At 42.5% G+C, this 19,262-nt stretch overlaps 3 protein-coding genes and 1 non-coding gene across 4 annotated transcripts; 2 read left to right on the top strand and 2 right to left on the bottom strand.

Moving 5' to 3' along the window:
- Positions 1 to 695: 695 nt before the first annotated feature.
- hmces (5-hydroxymethylcytosine binding, ES cell specific) lies at positions 696 to 3,862 on the top strand. Its single transcript, XM_061069348.1, has 7 exons — positions 696 to 772; positions 927 to 1,116; positions 2,085 to 2,228; positions 2,327 to 2,554; positions 2,892 to 3,049; positions 3,245 to 3,437; positions 3,539 to 3,862. Exons 2-7 carry the CDS (start codon positions 928 to 930, stop codon positions 3,728 to 3,730), a joined length of 1,104 nt encoding a protein of 367 aa, XP_060925331.1. The 5' UTR covers positions 696 to 772; position 927; the 3' UTR covers positions 3,731 to 3,862.
- A 48-nt stretch (positions 3,863 to 3,910) lies between these two features.
- Positions 3,911 to 10,826, bottom strand: LOC132999633 (ras-related protein rab7). Its single transcript, XM_061069350.1, has 6 exons — positions 10,466 to 10,826; positions 8,711 to 8,773; positions 8,381 to 8,507; positions 7,324 to 7,542; positions 6,008 to 6,136; positions 3,911 to 5,484 (listed from the first exon to the last, which is right to left on the bottom strand). The coding sequence occupies exons 2-6, from the start codon at positions 8,761 to 8,763 to the stop codon at positions 5,389 to 5,391; spliced, it is 624 nt and encodes a 207-aa protein (XP_060925333.1). The 5' UTR covers positions 8,764 to 8,773; positions 10,466 to 10,826; the 3' UTR covers positions 3,911 to 5,388.
- Positions 10,827 to 12,550: 1,724 nt separating this feature from the next.
- Positions 12,551 to 12,623, bottom strand: trnaf-gaa (transfer RNA phenylalanine (anticodon GAA)). Its single transcript has one exon. It is a non-coding gene; the product is annotated as a tRNA-Phe (tRNA).
- Positions 12,624 to 12,842: 219 nt separating this feature from the next.
- On the top strand, positions 12,843 to 18,778 carry rpn1 (ribophorin I). Its single transcript, XM_061069342.1, has 10 exons — positions 12,843 to 13,197; positions 13,888 to 13,952; positions 15,176 to 15,482; positions 15,574 to 15,783; positions 15,874 to 16,066; positions 16,197 to 16,296; positions 16,382 to 16,520; positions 17,172 to 17,291; positions 17,413 to 17,658; positions 17,748 to 18,778. The coding sequence occupies exons 1-10, from the start codon at positions 12,958 to 12,960 to the stop codon at positions 17,928 to 17,930; spliced, it is 1,803 nt and encodes a 600-aa protein (XP_060925325.1). The 5' UTR covers positions 12,843 to 12,957; the 3' UTR covers positions 17,931 to 18,778.
- Positions 18,779 to 19,262: the final 484 nt, after the last annotated feature.

Genomic DNA, 19,262 nt, shown 5'->3' with positions numbered 1-19,262 from the left:
GTCCTGAGTGTGACCTTATAATTCATTCAGCTTTAATGATCTATAAGACAAATTTATGAATGCAGAGGCAGAGACGTATATTTATATTTCAATTTATAAATGGGCCACTCAGCAGCATTGTTTCAACAAATGCTCCATTTGCCATTTTTCAACAACATCAATTGATTAAAACAGTTTGTTAAATAGCTGAGGGAGAAGAGTCTTTCATCAGAGGTTTGGCATTAACGGAGCAGCAGTCATTAGGTGTTACACAAATAATCCTTCCATTTACAGTGATTAAGACTTCATATTCCTTGAGAAGTTCATCATGTTATTTCCCTAACCCTAACCCAGAGAAGCTTTTTGCACCTAACTCTACTTTTTGTCACTGAACTGTGTTTTCAATGTGGCGTTGATTTTACTGGCGCGGACCGAGATGCTCGCCTAATACAGAAGAAGTGATGTTGTGGGGAAAGATGTTTATTTGTCTCCATTATGGATTTTTGTGACCGGAAGAAGTAGAGGCATGTAACTGCAGGATAAATCACTATCCGGCCTCTGATTGGTTGGTACACGCTCTCCTTTATCGATAGTTTATTCTGGGTTGGTCAGGGTTTTGCTTTGAAGAGTGCTGATTGGTTGAAGTGAGCATATCCACGGTGAACCAATCAGAAGAAGGATAGGGGCGGCTGTGCAGAAAACCGCGGGAGGGGCGAGTTGTGTGTCCGGACAAGTTCCTGAGACCACATCTGAAAACACAACAACACAACTACACCGCTACACTCAACAACAGGTAACACCAACACGGATTCTAAACGTCTTATTGCAGCCAGCGAAGAAGAACGGTTCAGTGCCCTAACACGAGTTTAAGCTAGCATGCTAACTCTGTAGAATACTGGCCGAGCTCTTCTTCTCGGGTGTTTTTAAAGTGTCGCTTCTGCCGTCAGGATGTGTGGAAGAACCGCTTGCACTCTGGCTCCGGACGAGGTGAGCCGAGCCTGCTCCTACAGGACCCGGGGAGGGCAGCGCAGGCAGCCCCGCTGGAGGGATGGAGATGCGGACAAGTACCGACCCTCCTACAACAAGAGCCCCACCACCATGAGCCCCGTCCTGCTGTCCCAGAGGCATTTCGACAAGGTAAGAGCTGGACAACCCCTCCTGTGTGGGAGGCATGAAGGAGAGTAAAGTACACCGAAGAGAGAGGGATCATGGGAGGGTTTCATCCTCACTAGATCTTTGCTAAATGAGGAGAGGAGACTAATGGATGGAATCAACCTGTAAAGTTACCTTTGCGTTGATCGCTAGTTGCAATGTTTATAATATTTACCTCCAATAAGGACATAAACAATGTGCAGTATAACCTGAAGAATTAGCCTCATAAATCATAAACACACATCTGACACAGACATACACATATGCAGCACTCACTAAGTTTACAGGGAGAGCAATATCCTGTGTGTTGACCATATCCTGAATAAGATATTATTTTGATTATGATTTTTACATGAGAGTTTTTTACATGACTTTTAGAATGTCCCATAAATATTCCTGTTTAAATGTTACGATATGATCCAGTGTCAGATTCAGCTTTATTTGTCACTCTCACAACACACGTAACATGGGAGTGAAACACTGTACTCCACATTTCACATTTAAAAACAACATCAGACACATTAACTCGTATCCATTTTACCCAAAAAACATAAAAAGAGCAGCGTTCTAAATCTAGCAGGAGGTCAGTGGACATTTAAGGTTTCTCTGCCTTGAGCCTCTTTACATGGCATGTGTGCAAAGAGGAGGTGGGAGGGGTCAGCCATTATGTTGGTGGTCTTTCTGACACACCAGTCTGTGTAGATGAAGCAGAGAGAAACCATAAATCTTCTCCACAGCCCTCACCAGTCTATCCACGGACTTGCACTCATGAATCAAATATTCTGTAAGCCACTCATATAAACATAAAAATGGAGATGTCTTGTTTAGAATAAGGTCAATACTTTGATTGTAGTTTTCCATGTAAACAGGGGTCACTGTTCTGCCTCAGAGTGCTAGTATGTACTTCCATAGATGCTCATGTTGTTGTGTCCACGCCTGGTGTGTGTCGCCAGGATGCTCCTGTGGATCAGTGTGTGTTGGCCTCCATGCGCTGGGGTCTCGTACCTGCCTGGTTCAAGGAGACAGATCCGAGTAAGATGCAGTACAGCACCAACAACTGCCGCAGTGAGAACATACTGGAGAAGAAATCGTACAAGGTGTGTAGGGTCAGAGACACTGCAGTCTTTCAGCTACTCCTGTCATCTACAGGCTTTGTGGGCTTCAGGATTCTGATCACTCCCCTTTCTCTCCAAAGTATCCCCTGAATAAAGGACAGCGCTGCGTCATCCTGGCTGATGGGTTTTATGAGTGGAGGCGGGAGGAGAAAAACAAGCAGCCTTTCTTCATCTACTTCCCTCAGACTCCGGCAGGATCCAGTCAGGTGAAAGCAGAAGCTCAGGATGACCTCCCGACCTCGGCTCGCAGTGAGGAGAATTCAGAGACGGCTCGCTCTGCAGACGGCTCCTCCCTTGACTCGACGGAGGTTCGGACTGGGTTTTCTTCAGCAGTATAAGCGCCTTGAAAATGAGCTTTCATTCAGAGCAAAAGTAGAGAATTCAGCTATGGCGGAAATTAAGAGTGGCTGGAAATTTCCTGTGTGAGAGAGGAGCTGAGGCAAAAATGTTCATGTGTCCACCAGGTGTTCCCTTAGCACAGAGATTTCTAACCAAAGACTGGTTTGGTTTTAATTTAAGTATGTAGCTTTTGACTGGAAAGTTGTTAAACAAAAAAAAGCCAGCCTCCAAATTTTAATATGCAAACTTGAACCATTTAAACCTTTAATGTGACTCTGCCTGTTTGTTCTTTGCTGTGTGTGGCAGGGAGGGGAGGAAGCACCATGTGAATGGACAGGCTGGAAGTTGCTGACTATGGCTGGACTGTTTGACTGCTGGACACCTCCAGATGGTGGAGAACCCCTTTATACATACAGCGTGATCACTGTGAATGCTTCTCCAAACCTGCAGAGCATCCATGATAGGTAAGAACAGTAAATGTGCAAATACACTCATGAGAAAAAATGAAGCATGCTTAGAGGACTATTGTCTGTGTGTGGAATTTGGTGGATATAATTTAAGGGGACTATTTGGCCACGGTGGAGGAATGGCTTTACTGAGCACCATTCTAGTTTCATTTGTCCGTTTGAAACTGTAGCATACTGTATGCTTGGTTTTAGGATGCCAGCTATTATGGATGGCGAGGAGGAAGTCAGAAGATGGCTCAACTTTGGGGAGGTGAAGTCCCTCGATGCCCTGAAACTGCTCCAGTCTAAAAACATTCTGACTTTTCATCCCGTCTCGTCGCTCGTCAACAACTCACGCAACAACTCTCCAGAGTGCCTTCAGCCTGTGGATCCTAGCATTAAAAAGGTATTCGATTTACTCTCATATTTTTTTTACTCCCTTTTGAAAAATCTAGCTATACAGTTTTTTTTTGGTTTCATCTGATAAATCTGACCTTTGACCCATAGGAGCCCAAACCAACAGCCAGCAGTCAGAGGATGATGAGCTGGTTGAAAAGCAGCTCAACCTCTAAGAGGAAGGAGTCGGACACTCGTGAGAATGAAGAGCAAGAAAGAAAGACAGAGACTCGGCAGAAGTCAACTGGAGGACTTCAGCAGTGGCTTCAGGGAGCCAATAAGAAACCAAGAACCAAGGAGTGAAAACTGCACATTTGATGACCGTTTAGGTCTCATTAATTCTACTTGACTGCTTTTAAAGGCATGAGAAACATTGTATGTTTGTTTTTGCTTATGCTAGTAAATATCTTTTATGTAATAAATATATGCTTCTCAGATGCGACTAATATTCAATATTTCATTGTCAGAAATAAACAAGAGTACTTTATTCAAGATTTTTATTACCCTTATTACTTGAAACGCAAAGACATTGAAACAATGTAGATGCTATGCATTTATCATATTAATAATATAATAATGATGAATGCCAATAGTCCCCCCCATGTTTTGTTTTTTTTCATTCTTTTCAAAGTTGTATGTAATCTAGAATACATTTCAAAGTTTTAACACCAACAGATCGGTTAAGAGATGTCAAGCACTTTAACTGTTTGCCAACACGAGCAAGTCGGATATGGAGATTTACAACACAACCTTTTCAGCCTTCACCCAACCATGATCTGGAGGTTTGCAAATATACAAAGTCTTGCAATAGTTGACAGTAAAAAGAAACGTTCTAGCTAATAGTACTCGGTTATGAGTGATATTTATACTTGAGAAAACTCTCCTCTCCAGGACTGTCAGGTACAATGACCTGCTGTCTTGATTTGGTTCATATCAAATATTGTACCAAGAACTCAATAAAAGATAAACCTTGATTTTCTCCATTAGAGGAACAGCAATATGTTAGTGACAGCACTTTACACCAAGGATTCTGGATATACAGGATGTCCTCAGCCTGAGCTACAACTGCATGTATTGTGGCTTCAACATGAGATGAATGAACAAGTCTTCAGTTACTGTTTCAGAAAGAAAGTATCTGTACACACGCATCTGATGGATTTTTCATTGAATTATATTTTCAATTCTTTGCCAATTAACGAGAACCAGCAGGCAGCATATTAACGTGATCCGCACATGCCCTTTGTCACTCACTGATCCTTCACTGCGTCACTACTCACTCCCTCTTCATGGACCAGTTTAGTTAACAAGCCTGCATGATGTACAGTGAAAACATGGTGTCATGTGTTTTTGAGTGTGAAAGGAATTTAAGCCACAACACAAACAAGTAAAATGAAAAGGGGGAGGGGCATGTCCTCTATTCATGCAGCAGTGCTGGACTGTGAATGTAGGAAAACAACCACAACTGCCCGAGAAGCTTGGGTTAAAAAAATAAAATAAAAATGAATTTGTCCAACCTAACTCAAACACAAACATGTATAGAGATAATGCTTCAACCTACCACTTTAAGTATTCAAATAAAAGCAATTAGAACCAAAACTGGGTGTGAAAGCAGAGATATACATGGAACAGAAAATGAGATTTAGCCAAAACCACCACCGCTATGGCAAAAGTGTGGAGAGACTGGGAAGAAATGAGCATCAATAAGTAAATGCCATGATGTTTCCTTAACGTGTTCTTTGGGCTAGGAGACTTGTACTTTATAAAAAATGTGTGATTTGTATACATAAGGTGAGTGCAGCATGTTTGTGTGTAGTATACTCTATGAGTGGGATGCTGCTTGTATGTCGGGCAATAAGGATTAACACAGTGGGTCATGGGAAAAGGGATATATAGACAAGGCAAGACAGGGTGGTGAGGGCAATGACGACCCCCTGCCGACCCCCCGATGATCCTCAGAGTCCTCAGCAGCTGCAGGTCTCCGCCGATGGCTTGGCTCGCTCGTTCCTGTCCAGCTTGATTGGCTCTGGGAACTCGTTGTACAACTCAACCTCGGTTTCCTGAAATCAGACAGTATGTGTGAGTGAGTGTCTGTCTCAGCACCGCCCAGCTCCCACAGAAACAAATGATGACAATTGTTATAGCTCAACATTAATGACTTGGTCAAACTGCCTACTAGAGCTGTGTCTCAATTCAGGGGCCGCATCCTTCAGAGATTGTAATTGTCGATGTGAGTCAGTGGTCCTACTTCGAATGCTTCTTCAAATGTGATTGACAAATGCGCTTCAGTGAAGGCTATTAGACATCCATCGCTTGAGTATCACGCTTCAACTCAACCCAAGGTACATTGAAAATTGAGGGGTATTACAACTTTTACATTGTGTCCCACTTTAGCTCTGTTGCTAAGCAGCAAAAATAAGGGCCAACACGGAAAGCCTTCATAGACCAGGCCGTTTCATTTTGGTTTAACCTTTGCGGTACCAGGCCAACAAAGACCGCCTCCTTCATGGGCCAAGTAGACTGTGAAGGAAGCGGACCCTGAATTGGGACAAATCTTAGAATTTCCTGCTTGCCTCCTCTTACCTGTTTAAGAGCGTTGCGTGCAATAGTCTGGAAGGCCTGTTCCACATTGATTGCTTCCTTGGCGCTGGTTTCGAAATATGGGATGTTGTTCTTGCTCTGACACCAAGCCTGTGCCCTCTTGGTTGTTACCTGAATCACAAAAGAGCAGACTTTACAACAGGATCAGGAGACAGATGAGATTGACTCTTTTATCTGAGCATTTGTAGTTATTTCCCATTACTCTGGAGCAGTGGTTACCAACTTTTTCGAGCGCAAGATCACTTTTTAATCCCAAACTTTAGCCAAGATCTACCACCCTGATATCTTCCAGAAAACACTTTTGAGGGTCATATTTATAATTTTTTGCAATTTCTTTTAAAGGCTGAATGTACAAGAAAAAAATATATACAAAGGGCGGTTGTGCAATTTTTTTTCTATTCAATGCACAATATTCAAATTAATATTAATTCATATTTACAATACACAATATGTAGCTTCTCAGTTCCACATCATGTTCTGCAGAGTAGCTGCTACTGCAGCACAATGTTTTTACATTTAGGCTTTGATCTGACTATGGCCACAAATATAATTATTGCCTTGTATGAAAGAAGTCCCTTGTACTCAAATAAATACCAGTACTACACAGTATGAAGCTGTGCATCTTCCGCTACTGCAAATATTTTACAATAAAAAAAAACAAGGGAATGGATTCCATCAACAGAAACACTGGAGTGCTTTTATTTTGAAAAGGCATAGAGATAGTGTTGCAACCATTTGATTGTGACATAAATTCATCAGATAAACATTTTAACTCAGGTAAAAGATCATTTTCTCAATTTATTCTAATGTGAACCACAATGTTTATCTGTTTATGACACAAATGTATTTACAACACTTTCCGAACCCATTTCAAAGTAAAAAAACTCCATTGTTTCACTTTCTGAATCCACTAATTTGTTCCAACGGGTCTTTGATTGTTATAGACAGACCCAAAGAAAATCTTCATACAGTAGAGTCCTGACATTTACTTTAGTACAAAAAACAACGTGTACTTGTAGGAAATGCATTAGATAAACCTGCAACTCCACCGGCAGTAGCAGACACACATCGCATGTGAAAAACAGACAACCGATAGACAGCTGATCTGCGGCCGGACAAGAGCCAGTGAGTTTGGGGATCGACAGTGAAGACTGCGAGATCGACCGGTAGATCACAATCGACGAGGTGGCGACCACTGCTCTAGAGTCTGAAGTCCCAGTTGTTGCCAACATCAACTAAACATTTCCTTTAAAATACAAATGTTGTCAATAGATGTAAACCTGGTGATCTGGACCCACCTGTCTGTTCTCCAAGTCAATCTTGTTGCCCAGCACCACAAAGGGGAAGTTCTCAGGGTCTCGAGGGCTGGCCTGAATCAAGAACTCGTCCCTCCAGCTGTCCAGGGTCTTGAAGGTGTTGGGTGCCGTCACGTCAAACACCAGGACGCAGCAGTCGGCTCCACGGTAGAACGCAACACCTAAGGACTGGAATCTCTCCTGACCTGCTGTGTCCCAGATCTAAGATACAAACAGCGAGAGACACAGAGTGGAAAAAAGTGAGTAACCAGGAAGACATACAATATTCACATGCACAAAATAATCTGATCACTGAAAGAGATTAAGGCAATCTCTCTGACATTGGTGTTAAAATACTTCACTTTAACCAGATCTGCCTCATTATCTGTGTTCATACCAACTAAAGTAAAAGCATGTGGAGTAGAAGTTTATTTACTATTGATTGCTCTTTGTTGTCTGCAGTATTAAAAATAATTTGTTAATCTGACATCACTGGTAATGGTGCTGTTTGCAAGAAGAAATAAAAATGTACTCAGTTTTACAGCCACTTCCTGTGTAAAATGAAAATGTATTTGTAAGCCAAATTATAGAGACGAATGACCAATCTGACTCCACTCAGCCAGTGTTTAGTTTACAACAGTAAAGTATGGATGCCCGTTCATTAACAGCCTTACCTCCATACCTCAGTTTTATGTAAATACAGCTATGATTGCAAAATGACTGGAGTTGTGAAATTATACATCTAAAGATAAGGCCTGAGACTTGTTTTCAATAACAAATACAAAAGGCTGTTGACTATTAGTTGTGTCCAATACATTTGAGGCTTTAAGTTGAATCTTTGAAAAGACCACTTTTATAGAAAACTAAAAGAAATAACACATTTCCTGATTGATAAACCATAAAAACTCCATAACTGTTATGAGCAATGTGAATTAGCATGCTTTTAAGTATCACAACCTTTTAAGCCTTAAACCGTACTCTGTGATTGTTAAATAATAGCGTTTCAGTGAGAAGACACCATATCCGTGTGACATTCCTGAGGGAACTATTTCTTCAGTACCTGCATTGTGACAAGTCTGTCATCAACCATGACTTCTTTTGTGAGGAAATCAGCTCCTATTGTGGCTTTGTACTGGTTACTGAACTTCTTATTCACATACTGGTTCATCAATGAGGTCTTTCCAACTCTAGAGAGAGAAAACATCACAAGACAACATTCAGAAACAAGTGAAACAGAAAGTGTCACCACTATGATTGATTGATAACTCACATAAAATGAAGTGTTTTACAATCACATAAGATTCAATACCCTGACGAATGTTATATATTTACAGTCAGTTGCCTATTTGTTGTTCATTTTGAGTCGAGGCAAATGTTCAATACCACTCACCCGGAGTCTCCAAGGATGATGACTTTGAGTAGAACTTTCTTCCTTGACGTCATTGTGCCACAGCTGTAACAGACAACAAGACAGGTTATAGGGGGAAAAGAAGCAGACATACGCTGGAGTTTCTATAGGGGAGGAACACATCTTTGTCAAAATGATGACCCTCCTGATACGAGCCAACAGCTTTTACTGAAAGATGATAGGGTCTGTAAGCTTCTCAAAATACACTCCAAAGAAATGGACAAGTTCTAGGAAAGACACCAAGTGCAACGTCTGCTATAGCAGTTTCCTTCACTTCAGAAACAAAGACAAATAAAATAATGGACTGCACTGCACCATGAGGAACAACATACAAGGATTAAAACACAAAAAAAGAATAAGCTACATTCTTTTTTTTAATGTGTTGGACAATTGAGTGCTAGGGTTGTTGAGCTAAATTGACATCTGCTTCAGCTGCTTGCCTTTGTTTCACTATAAACCATTGATTCTGTGATATGAATGTTTCTGACAAACCATTCAATGGGAAGAAATGCATTGTTTCATTCCCAACTCAGAAGGTTTGTAGATTTATTATTCGGAACACTATAATATGTTAGAAATTGAAGCACACACACACACTAACAGACTTAGAAAATGGATTTGTAAATAATACGTCTAACTCTATATAGTAATGAAACATGGTGAATTCCACTCTGCAATCACAGGCATGAGTCACACTGTAATTGTTATCTACACAGATCCCATTTGTTAAATTTGGAGGAACAGATGCCCATAAATCATGTGTCAGCTATCCTCAACTCTTCCTCTTTTAATGTTATATCTGCTTCCTCCATTCGACTTCCCTATATTTCCTTAATATCCAAGATCCATAATCACATATTTGTTAACTAACGACGTAGATCAAAAGAACATCATATTTTTTTAATGAAATCAGTAGCTGATCGACCACTCATATTTGTGCCGGCTCAAGACATCAATAAGTATTTGTGATATGGCTGAGTGTGCTTGGTAATCATAAACAAGCTCATATAGCTGAAAAGACCAAAGTCCAAACTCTTTTACAAAAGGGCTTTGAAACAAAACAATGATCAGGTTAAACCTGTGAGAGACGATTCACGAAAAACAATCTTATCCTCCCATCACTTAACGTTAACAGCCTCTTTTGTGCGCAAGAAGACACTGTTTGGATCCATGTCTGTCGTATTATGAGAGGAAAGAGGCAACGAGCTGTCGGTGCGGCTCTCATAATCTGCACCCCATGACACTGTGTCAGGGACTGATCACATGGTTTAAAACACAGGACTAACGGAACCATGACTTGGCAACCATGATTAGCACAGCGAGTACATTAGCAGGATTCAACACACATAACGGAATAACCCATGGCTGGAATCAATCTGTCGACTGGGAATATTTACATTGAATAGAGCAGCACACAACCCTGCCTCGATATTTAGCCTCAGGACCATAAAGGCTTCAAAAACACTGACACGGGGTTTAGCATGGGAGAATGGGTGCAGAGCAAATGGTGGAAAAAGTTAGACAGCTTGGAGAAAGGGTAACATCAAAAGTACACATGTTTTTTTCAGGCAAAAATCGTTTTCTTTACCTCGACTACAAACAATTACCATATCCAGTGACACTTGTGATTTAAGCTAACCTTTAGGAAGCTGGCCGGGGTGTATTAACAAAGGGGAAACAATATCATTAACACATTTTGTCACGTAAAACCTACAACTAAAATCAACGTAAACCAACCTGGCCGATGTTCCTGTGTGTGAGAAAAACAACCTCCAAGCTGGATTCCTCCTCTGCCGCGGTGTGGGGCGCTAGCTGACGCGCAGGCTAGCTCACCAGCTAACAGCAGCTTCAAATGTCTGCCTCGAACAAAACAACACGTTTAATGGCGACGACAGCTAAATTATGTCGGACAGCTCCACTCGCACCTAACTCTGCTCGTCAGAATCTAGCCCTAAGCTCGTCTCCCTTTGTGCTGGGGTGGAGATTCGGTGGAGACGGTCTACGTCGCCCTGGCTCTCTCGTTGACGCTTTTGCTTTTCCCCGTCCAGCGAACGCGCTAGCAGCTAACAGCTAGCCTAGCTCGGTGCACTTCCTCCAAAACAAGCTGGGTCGGTGAGCGCTGACGTCACGTACAGGACACGCCTGGCTGCTCGGGAGAAGTCACAGGAGCACCAGTGTCACCAGTCACACATTCACTGGTTTGGAGCTGGTTTACTGTTGCTACATGCAGTGGTGTATAAAGTACTTGAAAGCCATACTTGAGTAAAAGTACAGATATCTTATCTGAAAGTGACTTCGGTAAAAGTAGAAGTCACCCGTCAGAAAATGACTTGAATAAAAGTCTTAAAGTAGCTCATATTAAAAGTACTTGTAATACTGTAGAAATACAGTAACGAAGTATTTCTACTTCGTTACTTCCCACTGGCTAAATGTTGATTTAAACACGCACGCTCCTACTGCACATGCACTGCACCCATGTCCTACTTTGTGTTACTTGTTGGATCACTGCTCGTATGGAAAAACACCACTTGCGTGCAAATTGTGTTACAATTCTGTTTTTGTTCATCATCACATTCATTTATTATCATTTGTAATATTTTCAATACCATGTGCAATATTTTCAACTGATTTCAATATCATGTGGAATATTTATTTGCAGTATCCCATATTACTTAATTTTGTCTGACTGCCACTGTAGTTATATTAAGTATTAGTTTTTTTCTATACACTTAATTGTATTTCATTTACAATACATTTATATTTTTTACTTTATTTTATTCCTTACTTGTATTTGAGACTTAATTCTTTATTGTGTTTTCGCCCCTGTATTCTATTCTTTTTTGCATTGTTCTGTGCTGTCATCTTGGAACAAGCTAGCACAAGAACTTCCTTCAGGATTAGTTGTATTTTATCATATCTTTAAGATTATACTGATTTTCACAATCGACACATGAAACAACTTTTAGTACTGGCCCTGGTCGTTGTAAGTGACGATTTGTTGTTTTAATTTTTTTTGTACTGCTGTGTGTGGTTTAGTTGTGACATGCTACCCTCTTCCCCCGCTCTGGGATTGGTTCCTCACTGTGGTCTGTCACATGTTTCTAACACTAGTAGCATATGTGTGTCTATGTGTACTTGCTGTCTGCCAGGTGTGCCACCCGAGGAGAGGTCACCTCAGGGCCCCATGCTCTTACTTCACAATGCTCTCTGATCTGTTGGAGCCAGGGCATGGAGCTGTCAATGCATCAGCAGCTTTTTTTACTAGTTTACTATGGATAGACATGTGATGATGACCAATAAATGTCTTGATGAGTTTTTACTTTATTTTATTTTTTTTATTTTATGAAGGTGGCCTCCTCGTTGTGGTTTTAATGGAACTAAATTCCACATCCAAGCAATTTAGCAGATCCACTGGGCCATAATCATATAATATAGTCCATTCTATTCTTAACTACATCCTCGTTATGTGTTTAAATGTATTTTAACATTTCATTGATAAATGATCGTCAGCTGCATGTCAGCTCATGAGATTTCTATGTTCCTTTGGTTTGGGGGAACGTTGGACTCAGAAAGCTCCCCTACAGTTTTCCGTTCTGGAAAATGATTCAAAGGTTATGAAACATGTAATCTTCGGGGTGCGTTTTATAAAGGTGCTCTCAAATTAACTATGAGGTAACTTCCAAAGAAACTGTAGTCAACATGTTACCTGTCATTGTTTTTAACCGCTGTATACATCTAACCAATGTTATAACCATGTGATCTGGTCCTGTGTGGTTGTACCGTTCCCCAAAACGTGTCTCCGCAGATACCGCAAAAGAGCGATGCCGAAACCCGGGATCGAACCAGGGACCTTTAGATCTTCAGTCTAACGCTCTCCCAACTGAGCTATTTCGGCGAGCTGGAAGGCAAAGACATGAGCACAGTATTAATACAAAATATTACCATACTTTACAATCGACACGGAGTGGAACACACAGATAAACTGTTAACGGATTTATTCGAAATAATCCTCGTAAATATCAACTGTAGTGATTCGTGTTCTGATTTCACAATCGCCTCAGACGCGCGGCACGTTGTCAAGACCCCGCTGTGACGTCATCACGTCGGACCGAGTGAAGCGTCATCGTTTCTGATGTAGAGCAGCGCGGCGGCCTTTCTTTGCTGCTCTACAGTCCCCCTCGGCTTTATCCGCCCATACCCCGGCATTCAGCTCTTAATTCCGTTCCACCATGGCTCTGAAGGCGTCTGTGCTCGCCGCCTTGCTGCTCGTGGTCGCCGCAGTGGGCTCGGGGGTTTCCGCGGACGGTTTGGTGAACGAGGAGGTGAAGAAGACCGTGGACCTGAGCTCCCATCTGGCGAAGATGACCGCGGAGATCGTGCTGTCCAACCAGGGACACACCGGGGTCCAGAGCTTCATCCTGGCGGTGGAGGCGGACCTGGCCCCGCACCTGGCTTACATCGGAGCCTCGGTGAGACACACACGTCAATGAACGAGTCGAAACGACGCCTGCACATCTGTGGTCTGCAGCCGGCTAGCTGCTTCACCCAGCTAGCTAGGCTGTCTGTATGATGCTACATGTACCTGCTCGCTAAGTCTTGCAGCTCTCATGTGTTTGTTTTGTGCGTAACAACAGCAATAGTGCAGTGGTGAATGAACTCGATTGCTTTGTGCATTAAATCAGTCTGTTGCTGTGTGGTACGATTCATTGCGAGCAAGCCGTGTTAGCCGACAGCCGCAGTTAGCCACCGTTAGCTTAGGTTCATAGACGTTCACTCGCTGTGCAAGACCTTCACATGAGCTCAGCTGCTATCAGCAGTAATGTGAGTGTGACCGAGCAGATCGGGACACATGAAGCTCATTCATTAATGTTAACTTTGGATGTGGGTTTGGAAAACGTTGACTTCCGCAGCGCTGCACGCTCCTTCAGTGGCTGAATGACACGTATGCGCTGCACAGCTCACTTCCGTGTGTGACTGCGCAGCTCTGCCCCCTTCCTCAATGAATGAAACTTGTCAGTAGACGGGATAATATGCTACTTACGTTTACATAAAGGGATTGTTAAGTATTGAATCATCCGGTAGATGAATCACAATTCATGTATTTTGTCTGCAAGTGTTTTCATGTTAAGGAGAATGCTCAAACAGCTCTGTCTTCACAGGTGAAGGGTGATGAAGAGGAGGATGGCATGCTGGAGCTCCAGCAGACATCAATTCAGGGCCAACGGTAAGAGATCACACTCTTAAATTGTCAACAACGCAGATTTTTGAGCCTTTTTATGTTTTGTAACATTTCCTTTGTTAGAAGTTGATTTAACTGTGTCAAAGTGAAGGGCATACTTTAAAAATGCATTTCAATTCCAAGGGAATGCTCTTCAGTATCCTGTTCCTCTTGCCTTCAGACGAGGATATACAACTTTATTCTTTATAAACATATGGAAGACATTGTTTTCCCACTGGTCAAAATATGGTCAATCAACTTTCTATTAAGACTAAATACTTGTGAAAAAAGTGTTAGGGACCTAAAACACCTACAAAAAGTAAGACAGTTTGTGTTTTTAGAAAAACATTACACACTTGTGATTAAAGAAACTAGTTGGACTGTAAGCTTTGTGCGACCAATGGAAGATGGACTCTTAGCCTGCTTTACTACTTTCTTCACTGGAAGCCCCAAAATATTTTGACCGTTTCTTGAAGAGGCTTATATATCTTGAAATGATAGCTGGCGGGCTCAGAGATTGACTGATTATTAACCACTAACCGAAAAGATTAAAATGCTTTATAGTTTATAATATTATTTTACACATTTTAACAAGGGTTTGATTTTTACAAGTAACAGCAGCATAAACAGAAAACTATGATTCACTCATTACACACTTGCAGCACTGCTCTTCTCTGCCGCTCTCATATACACACACAGACCCATATGTCCCAGTCTTAATAAATCCAGTCACTCCATTGGAAACATCCAGTGTTTCCAGTTTTTCGTCTTAGGGAGGCGGGTGTCTGCATAACTATCTACTCTAGCTGAGCGTGTGATGGGCAGGTAGTCACAGACGGCCCCTCTGGCCTAATCAGACCTCAGAAAGCTTTTCTACTAGTTGTAATTCAGACAGAGCAATATCTCCACATTGTGCACAGTCTGTTAACTGTGAGACCCACAGTGGGTGAGTAACTGCTCACATCGTACCAATGTCCAATATCTTTTTATACAGATTAACTGACGGTATTTATATGACAATTACTGATCAACTGGTTAATGATAAACATTTCACTCATCAATTTGTCAGGTCATTGAAATCGCTCATTAATAAATATTTAGGTCATATATTGGTTTCTGTGCTAGAGCTTCTCCCTTTCTGTTAATGAATGACCTCCTGCAAACAAACATGAACCCATCAGAAAGTTGTACCTAATCCATGCTTCTCTCTGTCGTCTGTTCCTGTGCAGCGGGGAGTTTTACAGAGTGCAGCTGCCCTCCACTCTGCCAGCCGGGGCTCAGCTGATGGTGAAGGTGGAAATGACATTTAGCCATGTACTGAAGCCCTTCCCCACACAAATCACTCAAGCCGAGCGCCAGCTGGTGGTGTTTCAGGGAAACCACTACCTGTACTCGCCATACCCCACACGCAGCCAGACCACGCGTGTCCGCCTGGCCACCAAAACTGTGGAGACCTACACCAAGCTCGGCAACCCCACCAAGACGGAGGAGTTTATCGAGTACGGACCCTTCCGTGATGTGGCCCCGTTCAGTGAGGTGCGGCTCCTACAACATTTCTATGAGTTACAAATGAAGCTGTGAGGAAGAGTACTGAAACATTCTGTGCTGTGTGTTATTTTCTGTTCAGGACGCGATGAAACTCCATTTCGAAAACAACTCCCCCTTCCTCACCGTCAGCAGCATCACTCGCATCATTGAGGTGTCTCACTGGGGCAACATTGCTGTGGAGGAGACAGTGGACATGAGGCACACAGGAGCCGCCCTGAAGGGCCCGTTCTCACGTTACGATTACCAGCGTCAGTCAGACAGTGGCATCTCATCTGTCAAATCCTTCAAGGTGCCCCATTAAAACGCAAACTGTTAGCTGACTTGTTTTTTTTACTGTTAAGGTGATGTTGATCATAATTAATGTTTGTTTTCTCCTCAGACTATCCTCCCTGCCTCAGCCCAGGATGTCTACTACAGAGATGAGATCGGGAACATCTCCACCTCCCACCTTCAGGTTCTGGACGACTCAGTGGAGGTGGAGGTCAGGCCTCGCTTCCCCTTGTTTGGAGGCTGGAAGACTCACTACATCATTGGCTACAATCTGCCCAGCTATGAGTACCTCTACACCCTGGGTGAGTTGATGGTTGATTAGCCCAGCATAAACTTCTGAGGAACACACCCTCCCTAAATTAGAAACTCCTCCATCATAACCACTGAATCCAAGGGTTTGTTGCAAACGTGTCGCATCCTTTTGTCTCCTAGGTGACCAATATGCACTGAAGATGAGACTAGTTGATCACGTGTACGATGACCAGGTCATCGACTCCATGACGGTGAAAATCATCCTTCCAGAGGGAGCCAGGTCAGTGTTTGTAAGAAAATGTACAGAAAAGTCAAGTTGAGTTGTGGATTTTTCCATCTAAGTTTTTTCTGTCTCATCCAACCAGAAACATCCATGTGGACACACCGTACAAAATTGATCGTGCACCAAACCAGCTGCATTATACATATCTTGATACCTTTGGCCGACCCGTGTTGGTCGCTAGCAAGAACAACCTGGTGGAGCAGCACATTCAGGATGTTGTGGTAAGGCCTACATAACATAATTATTTGAAATAATTGTGTGAATTTTTGTGCAGAATGATTTGAACAACATTTATTTTTCCAAGATGTGACTGGAAAATACTAATTGTTATTAAAAACATGTCCAGGCATTCAGAGCAGGTCTGTAAGATCAGGGTTTTATTCTGAAAAGTTAAAGAATATATCGGTACAGCAGTAATGCTTTTTGGAGGGAGGCCTGTGAGAGCAGCTAAATTACCAGCCTGCTTTTGTCTGTGGGATTGCAATGATACTGGGCTGTATGTGTGAATATTGATGCTTTAATCTGTATGCAATCTTTAAGGCTTGATTGTAATTATTGAAACTGGCCCACTCATTCATATTTGAGAGTATGACTTCATTTCTAAACAATAGTTTTTTTCACAAGTTTGTAGGCTTGTAGCAGTTCTTCAAATCCTCGGCTCAGTTCAAACCTCAGTTGTTGTTTTTTTAAGATTTATTTAAATTATTATGTAAATTATTTCAGCCCTTGGAATTAGGTTGGTCATTAGTTATAAAAGTGTTGGTTCATTATGAAACTGTTGCAGGACAAAGTCTGGATAATTAATAGGGCACTGAACTGTGAGAAGATATTAGTATCTAAACTAATAATGAACTTGTTCTCTTTGTTGCCAGGTTCATTATAACTTCAACAGGATCCTGATGCTGCAGGAGCCTCTGTTGGTTGTTGGAGCCTTTTACATTCTCTTCTTCACTGTCATCATCTATGTGCGCCTTGACTTTGCCATCACAAAGGTGAGAAGGTGGTCTCTGTCTGTCTGTCTGTCTGCCTGTCTGCATCCACCCTATTTATACGATTCACTCACATGTGCTATGAGTATGTTTTTTAAATTGAAATCTGTTGTTCTTTGTTCAGGACCCTGCTGCCGAGGTACGCATGAAGGTGGCCTCCATCACAGAGCAGGTGCTGACTCTGGTTAACAAGCGTCTGGGTCTGTACAGACACATGGACGAGGTGGTCAACCGCTACAAGCAGTCCCGCGACACCGGGGCGCTTAATAGCGGCCGGAAGACGCTGGAGGCCGACCACCGTGCTCTCACCAACGAAATCAGCTCGCTGCAGGCCCGCCTCAAAGCCGAGGGCTCCGACTTGGCTGATAAGGTGAGTGACGTGTGTATTTGAAATGTTGTGAGTTAACCTAAAATGTGTGTGTGCAGCCAGATTAATTTGCCTCTTTCGCGTGTCCTCAGGTTGGCGAGGTGCAGAAGCTCGACGGCCAGGTGAAGGAGCTGGTGTGTCGCTCCTGCCAGGAGGCGGAGCGGCTGGTTGCGGGTAAGGTCAAGAAGGAGGCGTACATCGAGAGCGAGAAGACTCTGACCAGCAAGAGACAGGAGCTTGTCAGTCGCATCGACAGCCTGCTGGATGCCCTGTAAACTACTCCTGCCACACCAAATCACAAACGCACACACACACACACACCAACAGGCCCACACACACACATACCCCCTGCTACACCATACAACTGTTTGTATGTTTAAGAATTAAAAGAAATGTGACACAAATGCTTAAACCTTTTTTACTATCGTTGAACCCAGACGTGGACTTTTTTGCATCTCATTGTACAGTAGTGATGGGTTTATCCAAACACGTGTGTATTTGTGCCTTGTGATAAACCGGAGGTCACTGCATGCTCTGCTCAGCAGCTACATCACAACTTCCTTGGTTCTGTTCGTGTCTGCTACGTTTGTCACCGTTTGCTCAGACATGACCCTTCATTCGTTTTCAAATCTGGACTCGTTGAACTTTGTTTTTTCCCCATTAAAGAATGTACGGTTACGGGATTTTTTTTTTTTAATGAATAGCTGAGGGGCCCAAGTGTTTTCAGTCTCATGTCTTTACTCAGATCTACTGTATGCTAAGACTGAATCCTCTCTGGCTCTTTAGAATGAAGGGGATCGTCTTGTCCAATCTTTGCTCTCTTGCACTTACAACCTTTTTCTACTTGCCCCACACTGACGTTTATATTTGGGGGAAACAAATGTTGAAGCTCTGATTTAAGCGACATCCCAAATGCTTGTTTTTGATCTTCCTCCGTCATTTTTTCTATATCTTGTTTGATTTTTGTTTTGTAAGTGGTAATTTGATTCCCATGAGATTAGTGAACATGAGATTAGGTTGTATGTGAGGAAAGACATGAGAAATGGGACACAGATGTTTGTGAAATGGGCAATGAAATGGAATGCTTTCAAATTTGAAATAAAATGTGGAGAAAAAGTTATAATTGTTATTGTGATGACACAGCTGGTGTATAAAAATGGATGATGGAGTTTGGTTTTATTCACTGGTGTATTAGTTCATTTGGAGGAGCAGTAACATTGGTTCAACAAAGGAGGGCGCACTTGGGTAAAAAAACACCACGAGATTTTGATGGAGGACTATTTTCCTCCTGAAGTTTTACCCTGTATTTGTACTCTTTTTCAATGCTATTGAAAAACGGATACAAATGTAACTGTCACACTAACCACCAAATATAAAATCAGGCCACCCAGAGCCCATTTTAAAACTGGCACCTCAGAGGGAATTTCCAGCACATTGTTGCCTTCCTTGTTTCAGAGAAACCCCACCTAACACCGTCTCCCTCCCTAGTCAGTGGAGCAGTCGACCTGCCTCGATTACAGTCTGAGCCTAGGACAAACTCGAGGTCAGTCTGAGGTCGCCGCTTTCCCTCTGAGGTCACCACGGGTCCTGGCAGGTCATTTCCTGCT

The sequence above is a fragment of the Limanda limanda genome, chromosome 4 (assembly GCF_963576545.1).
Source record: "Limanda limanda chromosome 4, fLimLim1.1, whole genome shotgun sequence".
Lineage (NCBI taxonomy): Eukaryota > Metazoa > Chordata > Actinopteri > Pleuronectiformes > Pleuronectidae > Limanda > Limanda limanda.
This window is presented reverse-complemented; position numbering and strand designations above follow the sequence as displayed.

Excerpts from the sequence above, each read along its gene's own strand:
- hmces (XM_061069348.1), top strand. The coding sequence starts at position 928 with ATGTGTGGAAGAACCGCTTGCACTCTGGCTCCGGACGAGGTGAGCCGA. Across the intron at positions 2,229-2,326 it reads TGGAGAAGAAATCGTACAAG|TATCCCCTGAATAAAGGACA; the intron begins GTGTGTAGGGTC and ends TTCTCTCCAAAG. Across the intron at positions 3,438-3,538 it reads TGGATCCTAGCATTAAAAAG|GAGCCCAAACCAACAGCCAG; the intron begins GTATTCGATTTA and ends TTTGACCCATAG.
- LOC132999633 (XM_061069350.1), bottom strand. The coding sequence starts at position 8,763 with ATGACGTCAAGGAAGAAAGTTCTACTCAAAGTCATCATCCTTGGAGAC. Across the intron at positions 8,508-8,710 it reads ATCATCCTTGGAGACTCCGG|AGTTGGAAAGACCTCATTGA; the intron begins GTGAGTGGTATT and ends TTCTCTCTCTAG. Across the intron at positions 5,485-6,007 it reads CACGCAACGCTCTTAAACAG|GAAACCGAGGTTGAGTTGTA; the intron begins GTAAGAGGAGGC and ends GTCTGATTTCAG.
- rpn1 (XM_061069342.1), top strand. The coding sequence starts at position 12,958 with ATGGCTCTGAAGGCGTCTGTGCTCGCCGCCTTGCTGCTCGTGGTCGCC. Across the intron at positions 13,198-13,887 it reads TGGCTTACATCGGAGCCTCG|GTGAAGGGTGATGAAGAGGA; the intron begins GTGAGACACACA and ends CTGTCTTCACAG. Across the intron at positions 16,067-16,196 it reads TGAGTACCTCTACACCCTGG|GTGACCAATATGCACTGAAG; the intron begins GTGAGTTGATGG and ends TTTGTCTCCTAG.